The sequence below is a fragment of the Haliotis rubra genome, unplaced genomic scaffold, assembly GCF_003918875.1.
Source record: "Haliotis rubra isolate DU_JTF1 unplaced genomic scaffold, ASM391887v1 Scf431, whole genome shotgun sequence".
NCBI classification, from domain to species: Eukaryota; Metazoa; Mollusca; class Gastropoda; order Lepetellida; family Haliotidae; genus Haliotis; species Haliotis rubra.
In genome coordinates, this window is record NW_025767115.1 from 927,291 (window position 1) to 945,963 (window position 18,673).

Genomic DNA, 18,673 nt, shown 5'->3' on the forward strand with positions numbered 1-18,673 from the left:
TGAATCTGTGCCACGCTTGAATACACTTCCCCGGCATACTTCTTCCGTTATCCGCTACATCTTATATTGAGCATGAATCTGTGCCACGCTTGAATACACTTCCCCGGCATACTTCTTCCGTTATCCGCTACATCTTATATTGAGCATGAATCTGTGCCACGCTTGAATACACTTCCCCGGCATACTTCTTCCGTTATCCGCTACATCTTATATTGAGCATGAATCTGTGCCACGCTTGAATACACTTCCCCGGCATACTTCTTCCGTTATCCGCTACATCTTATATTGAGCATGAATCTGTGCCACGCTTGAATACACTTCCCCGGCATACTTCTTCCGTTATCCGCTACATCTTATATTGAGCATGAATCTGTGCCACGCTTGAATACACTTCCCCGGCATACTTCTTCCGTTATCCGCTACATCTTATATTGAGCATGAATCTGTGCCACGCTTGATATACACTTCCCCGGCATACTTCTTCCGTTATCCGCTACATCTTATATTGAGCATGAATCTGTGCCACGCTTGAATACACTTCCCCGGCATACTTCTTCCGTTATCCGCTACATCTTATATTGAGCATGAATCTGTGCCACGCTTGAATACACTTCCCCGGCATACTTCTTCCGTTATCCGCTACATCTTATATTGAGCATGAATCTGTGCCACACTTGAATACACTTCCCCGGCATACTTCTTCCGTTATCCGCTACATCTTATATTGAGCATGAATCTGTGCCACGCTTGAATACACTTCCCCGGCATACTTCTTCCGTTATCCGCTACATCTTATATTGAGCATGAATCTGTGCCACGCTTGAATACACTTCCCCCGGCATACTTCTTCCGTTATCCGCTACATCTTATATTGAGCATGAATCTGTGCCACGCTTGAATACACTTCCCCGGCATACTTCTTCCGTTATCCGCTACATCTTATATTGAGCATGAATCTGTGCCACGCTTGAATACACTTCCCCGGCATACTTCTTCCGTTATCCGCTACATCTTATATTGAGCATGAATCTGTGCCACGCTTGAATACACTTCCCCCGGCATACTTCTTCCGTTATCCGCTACATCTTATATTGAGCATGAATCTGTGCCACGCTTGAATACAGTTCCCCGGCATACTTCTTCCGTTATCCGCTACATCTTATATTGAGCATGAATCTGTGCCACGCTTGAATACACTTCCCCGGCATACTTCTTCCGTTATCCGCTACATCTTATATTGAGCATGAATCTGTGCCACGCTTGAATACACTTCCCCCGGCATACTTCTTCCGTTATCCGCTACATCTTATATTGAGCATGAATCTGTGCCACGCTTGAATACACTTCCCCCGGCATACTTCTTCCGTTATCCGCTACATCTTATATTGAGCATGAATCTGTGCCACGCTTGAATACACTTCCCCGGCATACTTCTTCCGTTATCCGCTACATCTTATATTGAGCATGAATCTGTGCCACGCTTGAATACACTTCCCCGGCATACTTCTTCCGTTATCCGCTACATCTTATATTGAGCATGAATCTGTGCCACGCTTGAATACACTTCCCCGGCATACTTCTTCCGTTATCCGCTACATCTTATACATCTTATATTGAGCATGAATCTGTGCCACGCTTGATATACACTTCCCCGGCATACTTCTTCCGTTATCCGCTACATCTTATATTGAGCATGAATCTGTGCCACGCTTGAATACACTTCCCCCGGCATACTTCTTCCGTTATCCGCTACATCTTATATTGAGCATGAATCTGTGCCACGCTTGAATACACTTCCCCGGCATACTTCTTCCGTTATCCGCTACATCTTATATTGAGCATGAATCTGTGCCACGCTTGAATACTTATATTGAGCATTCCCCGGCATACTTCTTCCGTTATCCGCTACATCTTATATTGAGCATGAATCTGTGCCACGCTTGAATATACACTTCCCCGGCATACTTCTTCCGTTATCCGCTACATCTTATATTGAGCATGAATCTGTGCCACGCTTGAATACACTTCCCCGGCATACTTCTTCCGTTATCCGCTACATCTTATATTGAGCATGAATCTGTGCCACGCTTGAATACACTTCCCCGGCATACTTCTTCCGTTATCCGCTACATCTTATATTGAGCATGAATCTGTGCCACGCTTGAATACACTTCCCCCGGCATACTTCTTCCGTTATCCGCTACATCTTATATTGAGCATGAATCTGTGCCACGCTTGAATACACTTCCCCCGGCATACTTCTTCCGTTATCCGCTACATCTTATATTGAGCATGAATCTGTGCCACGCTTGAATACACTTCCCCCGGCATACTTCTTCCGTTATCCGCTACATCTTATATTGAGCATGAATCTGTGCCACGCTTGAATACACTTCCCCGGCATACTTCTTCCGTTATCCGCTACATCTTATATTGAGCATGAATCTGTGCCACGCTTGAATACACTTCCCCGGCATACTTCTTCCGTTATCCGCTACATCTTATATTGAGCATGAATCTGTGCCACGCTTGATATACACTTCCCCGGCATACTTCTTCCGTTATCCGCTACATCTTATATTGAGCATGAATCTGTGCCACGCTTGAATACACTTCCCCCGGCATACTTCTTCCGTTATCCGCTACATCTTATATTGAGCATGAATCTGTGCCACGCTTGAATACACTTCCCCCGGCATACTTCTTCCGTTATCCGCTACATCTTATATTGAGCATGAATCTGTGCCACGCTTGAATACACTTCCCCGGCATACTTCTTCCGTTATCCGCTACATCTTATATTGAGCATGAATGAATCTGTGCCACGCTTGAATACACTTCCCCGGCATACTTCTTCCGTTATCCGCTACATCTTATATTGAGCATGAATCTGTGCCACGCTTGAATACACTTCCCCGGCATACTTCTTCCGTTATCCGCTACATCTTATATTGAGCATGAATCTGTGCCACGCTTGAATACACTTCCCCGGCATACTTCTTCCGTTATCCGCTACATCTTATATTGAGCATGAATCTGTGCCACGCTTGAATACACTTCCCCGGCATACTTCTTCCGTTATCCGCTACATCTTATATTGAGCATGAATCTGTGCCACGCTTGAATACACTTCCCCCGGCATACTTCTTCCGTTATCCGCTACATCTTATATTGAGCATGAATCTGTGCCACGCTTGAATACACTTCCCCCGGCATACTTCTTCCGTTATCCGCTACATCTTATATTGAGCATGAATCTGTGCCACGCTTGAATACACTTCCCCCGGCATACTTCTTCCGTTATCCGCTACATCTTATATTGAGCATGAATCTGTGCCACGCTTGAATACACTTTCCCCGGCATACTTCTTCCGTTATCCGCTACATCTTATATTGAGCATGAATCTGTGCCACGCTTGAATACACTTCCCCCGGCATACTTCTTCCGTTATCCGCTACATCTTATATTGAGCATGAATCTGTGCCACGCTTGAATACACTTCCCCGGCATACTTCTTCCGTTATCCGCTACATCTTATATTGAGCATGAATCTGTGCCACGCTTGAATACACTTCCCCCGGCATACTTCTTCCGTTATCCGCTACATCTTATATTGAGCATGAATCTGTGCCACGCTTGAATACACTTCCCCCGGCATACTTCTTCTTCCGTTATCCGTTATCCGCTACATCTTATATTGAGCATGAATCTGTGCCACGCTTGAATACACTTCCCCCGGCATACTTCTTCCGTTATCCGCTACATCTTATATTGAGCATGAATCTGTGCCACGCTTGAATACACTTCCCCCGGCATACTTCTTCCGTTATCCGCTACATCTTATATTGAGCATGAATCTGTGCCACGCTTGAATACACTTCCCCCGGCATACTTCTTCCGTTATCCGCTACATCTTATATTGAGCATGAATCTGTGCCACGCTTGAATACACTTCCCCGGCATACTTCTTCCGTTATCCGCTACATCTTATATTGAGCATGAATCTGTGCCACGCTTGAATACACTTCCCCCGGCATACTTCTTCCGTTATCCGCTACATCTTATATTGAGCATGAATCTGTGCCACGCTTGAATACACTTCCCCGGCATACTTCTTCCGTTATCCGCTACATCTTATATTGAGCATGAATCTGTGCCACGCTTGAATACACTTCCCCCGGCATACTTCTTCCGTTATCCGCTACATCTTATATTGAGCATGAATCTGTGCCACGCTTGAATACACTTCCCCCGGCATACTTCTTCCGTTATCCGCTACATCTTATATTGAGCATGAATCTGTGCCACGCTTGAATACACTTCCCCGGCATACTTCTTCCGTTATCCGCTACATCTTATATTGAGCATGAATCTGTGCCACGCTTGAATACACTTCCCCCGGCATACTTCTTCCGTTATCCGCTACATCTTATATTGAGCATGAATCTGTGCCACGCTTGTTATCCGCTACATCTTATATTGATACTGTGCCACGCTTTCCCCCGCATACTTCTTCCGTTATCCGCTACATCTTATATTGAGCATGAATCTGTGCCACGCTTGAATACACTTCCCCCGGCATACTTCTTCCGTTATCCGCTACATCTTATATTGAGCATGAATCTGTGCCACGCTTGAATACACTTCCCCCGGCATACTTCTTCCGTTATCCGCTACATCTTATATTGAGCATGAATCTGTGCCACGCTTGAATACACTTCCCCCGGCATACTTCTTCCGTTATCCGCTACATCTTATATTGAGCATGAATCTGTGCCACGCTTGAATACACTTCCCCCGGCATACTTCTTCCGTTATCCGCTACATCTTATATTGAGCATGAATCTGTGCCACGCTTGAATACACTTCCCCCGGCATACTTCTTCCGTTATCCGCTACATCTTATATTGAGCATGAATCTGTGCCACGCTTGAATACACTTCCCCCGGCATACTTCTTCCGTTATCCGCTACATCTTATATTGAGCATGAATCTGTGCCACGCTTGAATACAGTTCCCCGGCATACTTCTTCCGTTATCCGCTACATCTTATATTGAGCATGAATCTGTGCCACGCTTGAATACACTTCCCCGGCATACTTCTTCCGTTATCCGCTACATCTTATATTGAGCATGAATCTGTGCCACGCTTGAATACACTTCCCCCGGCATACTTCTTCCGTTATCCGCTACATCTTATATTGAGCATGAATCTGTGCCACGCTTGAATACACTTCCCCCGGCATACTTCTTCCGTTATCCGCTACATCTTATATTGAGCATGAATCTGTGCCACGCTTGAATACACTTCCCCGGCATACTTCTTCCGTTATCCGCTACATCTTATATTGAGCATGAATCTGTGCCACTGTGCCACAATTTGAATACACTTCCCCGGCATACTTCTTCCGTTATCCATCCTGGCATACTTCTTCCGTTATCCGCTACATCTTATATTGAGCATGAATCTGTGCCACGCTTGAATACACTTCCCCGGCATACTTCTCTTCGTTATCCGTTATCCGCTACATCTTATATTGAGCATGAATCTGTGCCACGCTTGAATACACTTCCCCGGCATACTTCTTCCGTTATCCGCTACATCTTATATTGAGCATGAATCTGTGCCACGCTTGAATACAGTTCCCCGGCATACTTCTTCCGTTATCCGCTACATCTTATATTGAGCATGAATCTGTGCCACGCTTGAATACACTTCCCCGGCATACTTCTTCCGTTATCCGCTACATCTTATATTGAGCATGAATCTGTGCCACGCTTGAATACACTTCCCCGGCATACTTCTTCCGTTATCCGCTACATCTTATATTGAGCATGAATCTGTGCCACACTTGAATACACTTCCCCGGCATACTTCTTCCGTTATCCGCTACATCTTATATTGAGCATGAATCTGTGCCACGCTTGAATACACTTCCCCGGCATACTTCTTCCGTTATCCGCTACATCTTATATTGAGCATGAATCTGTGCCACGCTTGAATACACTTCCCCGGCATACTTCTTCCGTTATCCGCTACATCTTATATTGAGCATGAATCTGTGCCACGCTTGTATACAATTCACCTGCGCTGCTTGCATGTTCCGCTCAAATGTAGCACTTATATGTCTTGTTTACCTGCGTTATTCATGTAGACACTTAATATTTTGCGTTGTGTTACTGACCTGTGCAGTTCAGCCCTGCCTATCTATTCCTTTTCATCAATGCCAGTTACCTGTTTTAAATCATATTGGTGCAGTTCATCAGTGTCTCTACACGATTAGTCTATGCCAGTCACATGTTCCGCTCACCTCTGTGTAGCGCTTAATTAACGGTAATTACCCATCACACGTAACATTATTAAACATAATTGTAGACTATTGTTACATGGCCTTTCAAAACTACAGTGACTTATAAACATAAATATTAAAATGTGTCACTGTCATAATAGCAATAACATACATCATGGTATCCCTTCCCATTGCAATGTAAATAACTCGATATACCTTGAACTTTTTAGATGCCTCACAAACGAAATAGCCACATGCACGGGAGATAACACTGCTGTACAGAGCGCCATCGGTACCTATGGCTGCGACGGTATGTATCTCTTTTAAAGATTCAGCTATCCTATTATGCCCCTGACAAACCAAACACCATTATGTTTCTTGGTTTGCAAAAGACTATATACCCGAGCTCATGGGCTTCAAGAAAGTGAATACTTTGGGCCCTCCTCAGCTATTAAGCTGACATCCTTGTACTACAATAGAAATACTGTACAAAGTGGTCATGGACTTTGTTCAAATTCACTTACTTCAGTGCAATTGGCTCGCTACTGATACAAAGAACACGGGCCATGACTCAGGTACTTGACTAGTAGTGAGATTAGTTTCACGCCGAACTCAGCAATATTCCAGCTATATGGCGGCGGTCTGTAGAAAATCGAGTCCAGACAATCCAGTGATCAACATCATGAGCATCGATCTAAACAATTAGCGTGTGTCAACCAGCCAGCGAGCCTGACTACTCAATCCCGTTAGTCGCCTCTTACGACAAGCATGGGTGGCTGAAGATCAATTCTAACTCGGATCTTCACGGGTGGTTTGATTAGTAGGATAACATTGTTATACCTACAAAATGTATTTTTTGTCTTTGATCAATGATGTTTTCTTCAAAACAAAAACATCTAGGTCTTCATATATTTGCAAATTGTGCAGTTACACCAGAGCAAATATGTTCACACGTTTTCACATTTTTTAACCAAATGTTCATGTCAATACCTACAACCTCTTTATAACATACAATATATTGTATTCAATACTACCCACACTTTGCTAAGGATCACAAAAATTCACAACCTTACTTAAACGTAGATTTATAATTTGAAATTGCATCCATTTAAAACTGGATAAATGATAATATGGTAAGCCTCATTAGGCAAATAGTCACTTTAAGCTAACCTTATGCACCTGATACACGAGTAACCATAAAAATGTTTTTCATGGCAGCAATCAACCATTTTCCAAATCTTGGAACGAGTCATTGACAAATAAACAACACATGTCAATAGCAGGTATGGGATCCACAAGATGCCATGACATACTGAAACATGGGATCCATGCTTACAATAAGCTTAGGTATTTTAACCAAATTTGACCTCACATAATAGATTTCTGTTGAATCCATGATTTGATCCTTAGCAAAGTGTGAATAGTATATATAGGTATATAACATTCTTCTTCATACGTCACTTACATGCAGAATTTATTAATTTTGAATGCTACATAGATAATTGCTTTTTGCATTCTGTGAATGTCAAAGTTCAGTTAACTTTTGTCTTCAAATGGACGTTGCGTTTGTGAAAATGCAAACTGTTTTAAAATTGTTCTTTTTTATTTCTTTCAGGATGTCGATTGTTCACATCCCTGCCTCTCATCATAGGGGCACTTCTGGTCCTGCTGGCCTCCCGTTACTGAAGGCGGGTGTAACGCCAGTGCTTCTACATATCGTAGCAGATGTCCCTTCACGATATAGATGACCTACGACTATCATGTTTGAGCAATCTCAATTTCTTTTGTACATTCTCTCACACAATCTCACGCCATATGTTATGATCTACAAGCAATTCCCAGGTTGTCCTATAGCTAAACCTAATACATTGTTGTATTTACGAATGTTGGAGAAGTTCATTACAGTCAATTAAATATTATTTAAACTATTGTTTTGTGTTTAAATTACATTTACAGATGGGAAGAGTGAGGGAACAGGTTTATATGAGCCACAGATCCATTTTGGAAGTTACGGAATGGCTTTTGAGCGCCATCTTCTTGGCTACACATTTATAGCCGTGTAAGTAGAGGTATACCGAACTTGTGTAAACCTAGTGTCATAATGATCAATGGATAGTACTTGCTTATGACATCATACTTGACCAAGTATATACCCATAGTCAGTATTTAGTAGTACTAATACGATCAATAAGAGTAATGATAATGCACTGACTTGAGACAAAGACAATCTGGCGCCCAGAGCTAAATACTCGAAACCAGGTCACGTTTGCTGTGACATTCCTTTCTTGGTCCTTTCAGTTAGTTGACTGGACAAAGCAAGACGTGCAGAGTCTTGACTAGAAGGACGATGTCTCCTTCCTCTCTCAGTAGTTCGATTAATGTTTAGGCTATCCATGATATAATTTTATTATTTCTCTGATGATTCTTTGGTGAGGCATGTCAAGATTCATGCTGAAAGCAAGGACGTCCATAGCTAGTTTCAGCACGCCAAGATTGTTGAACAGGATATCAATGTTGAAGCTGATTTTTTTATGGCGATGTACTAGTAAACGGAAAGCGATGGCTGTAAATCAGGGGATGCCATTCACCAAGTCGGTAATTTAAGGAGAAACATTTTGGGAAACCACTGCACGCACCATGTACATATCCAGAATAACAATCCAACAGACTACATTGCCAGGATGAAGTGAAACAGAGGGCTTCCTTATTGCGGGGACGTGGGGTAGCATAGTGGTTAAAGCATTCGCTCGTCACGCCGAAGACCGGGTTCGGTTCCACACATGGGTACTATGTGTGAAGCCCATTTCTGGTGTCCCCCGCCGTGATATTGCTGGATCATTGCTAAAGACGGCTTAAAACCCAACTCACTCACTTATTGCTTGCCGGGACCTGTGATTCTTACAGAGAATGTTTAACATGAAATATCCACTTTTTAATGAATTCACTGAGACTGTTCAACACCTTGTTCATGGATGTCCTTCCTTGGCACAAACAGCGTATCTTAAACGACACGAAGGCATGACGTTGTTTATATTACAATATATGACTGTGGCGTCGGCCGCGGGGTCCACCCATGGTGCGACAATGAACATGTCATGGGCGTCATGGAAAATAGACACTTTTAAAAATGGTTGGAACAGACCTATATACACCTAAAGAAAAATCCATGCCAACAAACCTCATCTTCTCCTTTTTGATAAAGCTAATGAAATTATTCATGCTTTTGAATTTTCTGTCCCGTTTAAAAGAAAGGTGATTCTGGGAAAGCATGCTAAATATGAGGACCTCATCTTTAATGTCTCACTTGCGTCCTACATGCACTGTCGTTAGATTCCTCATTGTTCTCGATGCCCTTGGTTTCGTAGTTCCTGATCTCTTGGAGCAGTTCAAGAGCATGACCGGGTCCTCCCCCGGGAGTACAGCTCTTTGCCCTCTGACTGGTAATGCTGAAGGCTGCAGTGTTGGGGCGTCTCCATTTGTTCCGGAACGTTCTCAGTTCGACACAGCAACGCTTCCTTTGTGATGTTCCATTCGCTGTCAGGGCTGCCCGCAGACGGGGCAACGGCCATGAGCTGAATCATGTGAATATGAATCAAACTAGCCTGACTGAGTGACATTAGTCAATATAGTTCCTATAGTTTATAAAAGGGAAGTCACTCTCGTCAATGAAACGCAGCTTTCCCATATAGACTTCCGTGACCGAAACATAAGGTCTCATTAACCTATTCGAACCAATGACCTACTTTTCAGCCGATTCGAATTTTGTCGTGCTGCTGACGTGTTTGCAGGGATTAGAAGGGCGTAGTTTCGCAATATGCAAGGTGATTAGATGTATCAAAATAATACTTGATAAAGACACTTCTTTACGTATCCAGTTCAAATTTAGAATTGATCTCAAAATTCTGGTACTGGGTCTTTGTACTAAAGTTGCGCAATAGGACGGAACCCAGTCACCAGGAAACGAGATCAAGTTATTGTAATCAATGTTTTGACTTGCGCGTTTGTGTGTGCTACGTCTCTCTCTCTCTCTCTCTCTCTCTCTCTCTCTGGGCAGACAGTCCAGGGATCAACAGCATGAGCATCGATCTACGCAGTTAGGATGCTCTTTTACAATGAGATGCTTATACATTTTTTTGCTTAACTTAATAATGTTTAATGTATAATATTACATGTCTTTCGGGAAATAAAATACTGTTTAAAATCAGATGCTTTTACATAAGTTCAGAAAACTAGAATTCTTATTGATCATAACAAACAAGCTAATATTTACAACCACAGTCAACTTAAGTCATTTTAGTATAAAAGCTAAATCGGTGGTATCTTTCAAACACGTTTCACATGTTGGCAAAATAGGCACTGAAACAAACGTCTCCTGGCGTTCTTTGTTACCACCAGGAATCTATTGCTTCGTGTGCCTGTTTTGCCGGCATGTCGAAACTTCTTATCGAAATAACACTGATATCGCTACGACATAACTCCTCGTAGTGGCAAACTGGGTCGAACATTGGTACTACGAGTATAGTCATCAGTGGCTTGATCAACGTGTTAAACATGTTATTCATCCACCCTGTTACAGAGCATTGACCAGACAATGTAGTTTTAATATTGTTTCTATGTTCAAAATTCTCAGCATGTCCCAGCTACGTTTAAGCATAAAACACTACTTGAATCACAAATAACTTCAAACTTTTGAACAAATTAACTCTTTGACGTGATCTGTGTATTCATTACCTCCACAGAATTTCTGCATTAAAATAGAATATTTCGTCCTCGTCAACAGTGACAATCCTGTTTCATGTCAAAGTAACCGAACCTTTCAGCATGATACATGTTTCAATAAGACATATTTGAAATTAGCGACTTGAGCGACTACTTGTTGGTAAAACGGAGCCTTAAGATTAATTAGTAACTAAGCGTATGGATGGTGGAAAAGGATGAGTCATTGGACTATGAATAATTTATTTTCCAAGAATTGTAAAAACAAAATAATGGCTTTACGGCTTAGATGACTAATTCATAAGGAAGCAGAGACAAACTAAATGTATTCGCATTTATCAAGCATGGTGACTGATCAGGTGATAAATGAAACTTTAACAGGAAGGTAAGGACTAATTGTGAATACTCTCAGAAGCATAAAGTGTAATATGAAACATATTTTCAACGTTTATAGATACTGTACAAAGAAACTTTAGATATTAGACTTCATAAGCACCTATTCGCTTTTGAAAGAACGTTCATTGATTTCAAAGTGGATATACAGGTACATAAGGATTTATATAGTATGACCAGAAATTATTGAATTTTGGGAATATGTTTAATTGGATTTCTAGTATAAACAACCTTGACCAGCTATCAAGTGCATGGTTTCATTCAAGAGAGACAACTCCGTTAATCCTTTTCATTAGTTTGTGAAGAGTTATCCCCTTTGTTTACTTGCTAGCAGACGACATTTTCAGTGATCCTCAGTATGGATGATTATGAGAAGAGGAAGTTGATTTTAGAGTATTAAAACAAGGACATCAGATCAGCTAAAAGTGATTTCAAGTAGAACAGGCATCCCTTTGTCCACTGTTTATCGTGTTTTTGAAAACTATTGCAAATGGATATGGCACTGAGCACCAGGGGAGGCGCAGGTAGGCCCAGAAAATTGACTGTTGGTGACAGGAGGCGGCTTGATATTCTTGTTTCTAAAAACAAACGAAGGAGTTTAGAAAACTTAAGGCTGTATATGATTGATAGAGGAACTGTGGCTGTCTATAAGGAGACAATTAGAACTGAGCTGCATGCAATGGGTTGGCAGAAAAGTCAAGGAATTCCATCTCCGATCATGAAACCAGAACAAAAGGAGCGAAGGTTGAACTGGTGCTTACAGCATAGAAATTATAACTACAGGACAATGTGATTTTCTCAGATGAAAGTTCTGTGTGGCTGTTTCCTAATACACTGAAATTCTGGACCAAACAAACTGAAAAACCTTTGTATCAGCGCCCAAAGTACAGTCCGAAATTTGGCGTGTGGGCTGGCATATCTATGTTAGGGGCAAGCCTCCTCTGTGTATTTGAAGGAATATGAACAGTGAGCGGTACACAGATATTCTCGAGGGACATTTACTTCCATCTGCTCACGTGTTCTATGGAAATGTTGGATTTTCCAGCAGGACAACGACCCAAAACATCGTTCAAAGCATTCACAGGCCTGGTTTCGGACCCAAAATATGACATTATGAGATTGGCCAAGCTATAGCCCTGATCTAAATCCAATAGAAAATGTTTGGGGACTTATGAAGGAAAGTGTCAATAAGAAAAATCTGACAAATATTGCTGAAATAAAAGAAGAGGTGGTCCGATATTGGGACAGCATGGACCACGACTTTCTAACTTCTTTGATCAGTAGTATGCCCCGCCGCATTGAAGCCTGCATTGCTGCCCATGGTGACTTGACAAAATACTAACTGTTCACCTGTCTTTGAATCTGGAGTTATGTTCTGCTAATATTCACATATAATACGTGTAGTAATGAGTGAATTTTTTAAATTTACAGTCTTAAATTCTCAAAAATATCTGGTTGTACTGTATGATTGAATCTACTACTGAGTAGCACTAACGTCTAGGTGTTAACATATGGATCATCTCCACTGACAGAGTTAGCATAGAAAGGCCCTTCACTGCTGGTTATGTGGCCGTAGTTATGTTCGTCACCAGCCTCGCTTGTATTAGGGCTGTATTCCATCGTAGACATTTGTTTCACCTCATGCTCAGCAGACGTTCCAGTATTCGATGAAGTGTCATGCTTCTTCCTGAAGGCTTCACCACCATGCTGCAGTGATAAACATTTGACAATGTACACAACTGATATGTTCAACAGCGGAAAGTACAACAAAATACCATAGTGGTGTTTGAAAAGCGACTTTTAGTGCATTGTAAAATTTTCCTTCTTTTTAGTTTGACTGTAACTTTTCCTAAATCTTAGTTTACAAACTTTCATCCATTCACAATGAATAACTAATTTGTAGGCAACACAACAATCAATTATAACTTTCACTTTTCCAAATAAGGTAACTTGTTTTTGGATAGAAAAACACCTGTTTTAAATATAGGCAATTATCCTAATTAAAATACTGAAACTGGTAATTTCAATGATGTTTTCGTTTTTGAAATGTTAAATGCTTGCTCTATCAAATTATAAAGGTTATTTCTTGGAAAGAGTTTAGAATTTCATTTCAGACAAAATTAATTGGTAAAAATACAGGGTGGTGCTTATTTTATGCACAGATGTATACATTTACTTAGTCTCTCTCTTCAGTACAAGGTGACAGGGCAAGCTCTTTACCAAGCGTGAAACTACAACGATCGCGAACGTTCTGTTGACTTTCAAACCCGCACCACTTTCCTAGTACTGACGGTATCTTTTTAAGGTGTTCCAGCCTGCTCCGCCCAGGCACATATCACATGTCCCGACACAATATTTCTTATTCGTTTAAAGTTACACCATTCCATGGTCTCGTGTTGTATCTCGTGATGGGAGAATTACCGTAAACTACCATCGGCGATTCACCCTTTAACTGTTATCCTCTCATCTGTCAGACATCCCAATAGTCAGACAGGTTAAAACAACAAACCATCTGGTTGAGTGCACAGCTTATCCCCTGCCTGTTACCTCTTAATGAAATAGGACTGGCCCATAAATAAAATAACAGAACATAACTTTATTGAACTCAGGCCGATATCATTGGCATATGAGGTACAAATGACAGTAAATATTGTGGCGGAATAGTAGTTAGCCGGAAGATTTTACAATTTGCATGATATATTTACAGAATTTACTGAGATGAATTTTCATAACATATATCCTTTTACATGTAAAGAGTTATTTAAATTTTAACATATTTGGTCTGATTATAAAGGAAGCTGGTATATACATTGATCTTTCTTTTCTAAAACATTTGCATTTAAGAATATAATGAAACTCATCACCCACATCATTCATACAACATAATTTACATTTTTCTTTCATTTATTGGTATGGTATTCCATCTTCCTTCTTCAACTGGTAAATGGTGGGATGAAGTACGGAAATGGAGTAAGGGGATAACTTTGTTAAACGGTAGGGACGTTAGACAATTTTCAAATTCAAATTGAGATTTCAAAGAGAATGGAATTTTCCACCTCTGAGCCTCTGAGTATTAAGATTACATAAAATAGAATATAAGATTGAAGATAACTAAGATGAATTGTTTGTAAACAATTTAGACCAAAAACGTTAACATATGAGTTTAACATCAACAGAAAGTGGGACTCTACCTAATTCACAATACAGCATATGTAGCGAGGTACATTTCTTCACAGGAATAATAATCTTCTCATAAAACATATATGTACTTTTCAATTTGTTTCAAATTAACATATCCACACATTTCACGACCTGTACAGCAAGATTGGTTTCACCATTGAATCAAAAGAGATATAGTTGTCATGGAATTTGTCGATAAGTATTACCTTACCAGCGCCTTGAGCATCACTAGTGCGTGGTCGTGTGCGTATTTAAAATACTATGATAATAATAATAATTTCAGACTTCTGCGTAAAACAAAATACATGGCTTTAGTAACTTACTGACAGAGATTTGATTAAGATCATTTGAATGAACATTTTCTATCAAAAATAAATCCAAGATATTTATACACAATAACAGTTTCCTTAGGTTCCAACTAACTGGTTGAAATATCCAATTGGGACATTCCCTTTTATATATGGGTGTTGCCCTAATTAATACCTAGTCCAGTGTCTGACATTTGGGATGTCTAACTAATGGGACGTCTAACTAATGGTGAACCCTTTAACTAATACTTGAAGAGTCTTTTAGATTCTGTTACTCCCAGTCATTATGTTCTATGTCCCTTGATTAATTACCAAGCAGTGATAGCATCAATACTATCACGAAATAACCATAATTCTCAATAATGGGTTTGTCATGCTTTTCCTGTTTAAAAGATACATTATATCCTTATAACAGTGGCACTGTGTTTGATATATGCATCAAAAGACAATATGAAGTACTTACAGTATATATGACGAGGACTACAATGATGAGCACCAGAATACCACACACCACAGCAAAAGCTGTCACAATATCCTCACTGTTGCCTGAAACATATGTGTATTGCAATAGTTCAGAAAATACGTGCAGTCTTGAGGACGTCAGCTTGCGTATGTTTCAGTTCACTGTTCCAGTATCAAATTAAGCGTCATGACTTGGAGAATCCTGATTGTGGCCATCGGATGTTGGCTTTGATTATCAGTGCAAAGAATATTAGTGGTATAGCCTGTTCTGTTACTGGGAAACACCGTAGGGACTTCCTCAAGGAATGACCATGACCACACGTACTTTTACATGGTCGCAGCCATCACTTTATTAGCAGGGGACATCACTCTGTCATTGACATACCACTACTAGGATAACCTACATAGCCCACTCATTTTACTCCATTAGTATTATTGTATTATGGTATTTAATATTGAGGTGGTTTTCACACTATATTCATCAAGAGGCGATGTACGGGATCGGATGGTCAACCCTCGCTGACTTAGTTAACACATGTCACTGCATGGCATTTGCATAGATCGATGCTCATTCTGTTTACGGATGTATTGTCAGGTCCAGACTCGATTATTTATAGACCACCGCTATTTAGCTGGAATATTGCTTAGTGGGTTAAACAACAAACAAACAAACCTGACATTCAGAGATTATCATATCTACCACTGTTTGAATTGAATAATACTTGTTTATTTTATTTGGCACATCCTCCGACGCCATCGCCAGCGGTTGAAAGGAAGGTGTCAATCCTGCCGGGTACTATACATGTACCAGGGTTAGTGTAAGTATAACTTGTTACTGTTGTTATGTTGTTATATTGTACTGACAAAAAAGGTGAAACTTTAGAATACTTTAATAAACATGTATAGTTCTAAGTAAGATGTGTGATATTTTAGGTTTTGCTCAGTCCATCATTGATTCTTCTGATATGACTTTAGAAATTTTCACACATTCACTTCAGATTACATATATTGTGAGTAATAATCGAACACGTGCAGCTCGTTCAAATATTATTTACATTAATAATGATAAAAGTCCTGAAAAGACAGAACGTTCAGCATGCAGATCAAACTGAACACTCGAATGTACAATACTGCAAGCTGATGGTTGCTTAAAATTTAATCTATCCTAAGCTTGCGCTGGAAGGCAACGTTTACGAATGTAATTAAAATAAGATTTCGTCTACTAGGTGCTTGTTTGTGTTCGCGCCTATAACATAAAGACTGGATGTATACTGCACATCAAAATTTAGACTCACTAGTGTAAATGTAGCCACTTACTTCAGTCAACTGATCTCAACTAGATTTTGCAAAATATTCTATACAGTTTAAAGGGTACTGTTTACACATGAACTGATGTATTGTCAAAACAAATTCGTAACGTTGAAAAGTTTATTGTCATGAGTTCAATAAAAGATGAAAATCAGTGAAAATTGGCGAATTCTTAACAAAACTTTACACCCAAAACGCAGCTGTTCACATGAACGATATTTGCACATACCTTTCAGCAAGTTGATGCATGATCCTCGTGCAATTCGTCTGCATAATTTCTGCAGTTGGTTCCCCCAAGTTAGTGGAGAAATTCATCTTCGATGTAACCACATGTATATACATAACATATAGTGAGTGTTTTAAGTGAGTCTAAACTTTTGATGGGTACTAGGTGACAACAGTTGACTGTCATTCAGTTATAGTGGTTTGTACTAAAACTCTTCTGGCCAGATGTAGTTCTTACAATATCGACATGGAAACTACCAAACTGCATAGAGGTGTGTGTAGTTACAAGCGACAGACCAATATTGTGTGTACACACCATGAATAATACCTAATTGTGTATACTTACTTGTGTCTGTTATTTGAAACTGCTGTTGATACCATCGTTGACGTGGAAGTCAACTGGGTTGCTATATTCCCTGTCGAACGAGTAGTTTGTCCACGCGTAGATGTAACGGTCGTAAAAGACGCTGCAACGAGAATTGTTATCAGATGTAGTTCCAAGGAAGGTAGATAAATCATATATATGGTAGCTTTTGTTTCTTTCCATTTATGTCATTCAGTTATAGTGGTTTATACTAAAACTCTTCTGGCCAGATGTAGTTCTCACTTTCGGCATGAAACTACTAAACTGCATAGAGTGTGTGTAGTTACAAGCGACAGACCAATATTATTGTGTACACACCGTGAATAATACGTATTCATACTTACTTGTGTCTGTTGTTGAAACTGCTGTTGATACCATCGTTGACGTGGGAGTCAGCTGGGTTGCTATATTCCCTGTTGAATAAGCAGTTCGTCCACGCGTAGATGTAACGGTCGTAAAGACGCTGCAACTTGAGAATTTGTTATCAGATGTAGTTCCAAGGAACGTAGATAAATCCTGTATATGGTAGCTTTGTTTCTTTCCATTTATGTATTATCTTTTCGAGGACATTTTCTAATGTGTTAAATGAACTGGTGCATCCCTGCATGAAAAAGGTGTAGATACATTGTTTAGGCTACTTTAAATGCATTGATGATGCTCCGCAGTGAAAACATGCTCAAATAGCAGTCGACCACACAAGTTAATGAAAATGATCTTCAGCGATGTTCACACACTCACGCAGGCAAAAACACTACAAATACATGTATGGGGGCAAATATCTCTGTAAGCAGCTGAAAACATTTGAAGTATAACGAGGGCCATTAAACGCCAGAGTACACTCACCAATAGTTGTAGATTGTACACGTGTCGTTGTTTCAGTTGTTGGTGTGTCCGAAGTACTTGGACCAGATGCACTCTGTGAACGTGACGGCCGATGTGTTGACGTAGGTGTGGTTGATGCATCCAGTGTTTTTCCGCTGATACTTATGTTCATTTGACCTGAATCTATGAACAAGTTATTGTTACAACAGTCTCTAAGTCCGAGTTACGTGTTTACCGTTAAGAGATACGATTTCTGCAAGTGGTGGGAAATCAGCAGAAAATAGAGCCAATGAAAGGCCATATGTAATTTAGTTAAGGAGGAATAGGACGCAAAATACATTACTGTGAATACAGTACGCTAAATATGATTTTGGCATCAGTGTATTAATTGATTGCTACCTGCAACACGTATCCATACATTTGATCCATCCTGATCATGATTATAGTAGACTATAACTCTTTCGGCAGCTGTTCCAGGTACTACCCTGTTGTACTGGTCAACATTCACGTTTGTCCAGATTTGTCTCCCGTCACCTGAGATGTTAAGCATCCCTGACCTCATCCGCTGTTCCATCAATGCTACTTGTAAATCTGGCCTGTGATC

The 18,673-nt window shown here is 40.4% G+C and overlaps 1 protein-coding gene across 1 annotated transcript; it reads right to left on the reverse strand.

Annotated features, from left to right (window-relative positions):
* Positions 1-9,677: 9,677 nt before the first annotated feature.
* LOC124289070 lies at positions 9,678-18,653 on the reverse strand. Its single transcript, XM_046725666.1, has 6 exons — positions 18,469-18,653; positions 18,091-18,252; positions 17,592-17,612; positions 15,352-15,434; positions 12,931-13,107; positions 9,678-9,863 (listed from the first exon to the last, which is right to left on the reverse strand). Exons 1-6 carry the CDS (start codon positions 18,641-18,643, stop codon positions 9,678-9,680), a joined length of 804 nt encoding a protein of 267 aa, XP_046581622.1. The 5' UTR covers positions 18,644-18,653.
* Positions 18,654-18,673: the final 20 nt, after the last annotated feature.

What these genes read in the sequence shown, in the direction of transcription:
- LOC124289070 (XM_046725666.1), bottom strand. Translation starts at nt 18,643, where the DNA reads ATGGAACAGCGGATGAGGTCAGGGATGCTTAACATCTCAGGTGACGGG. An exon ending in TGTACAATCTACAACTATTG is followed by an intron (nt 17,613 to 18,090) that starts GTGAGTGTACTC and finishes TGGTATCAACAG; the next exon opens with CAGTTTCAACAACAGACACA. An exon ending in AGTTTCAACAACAGACACAA is followed by an intron (nt 15,435 to 17,591) that starts GTAAGTATGAAT and finishes CATATGTTTCAG; the next exon opens with GCAACAGTGAGGATATTGTG.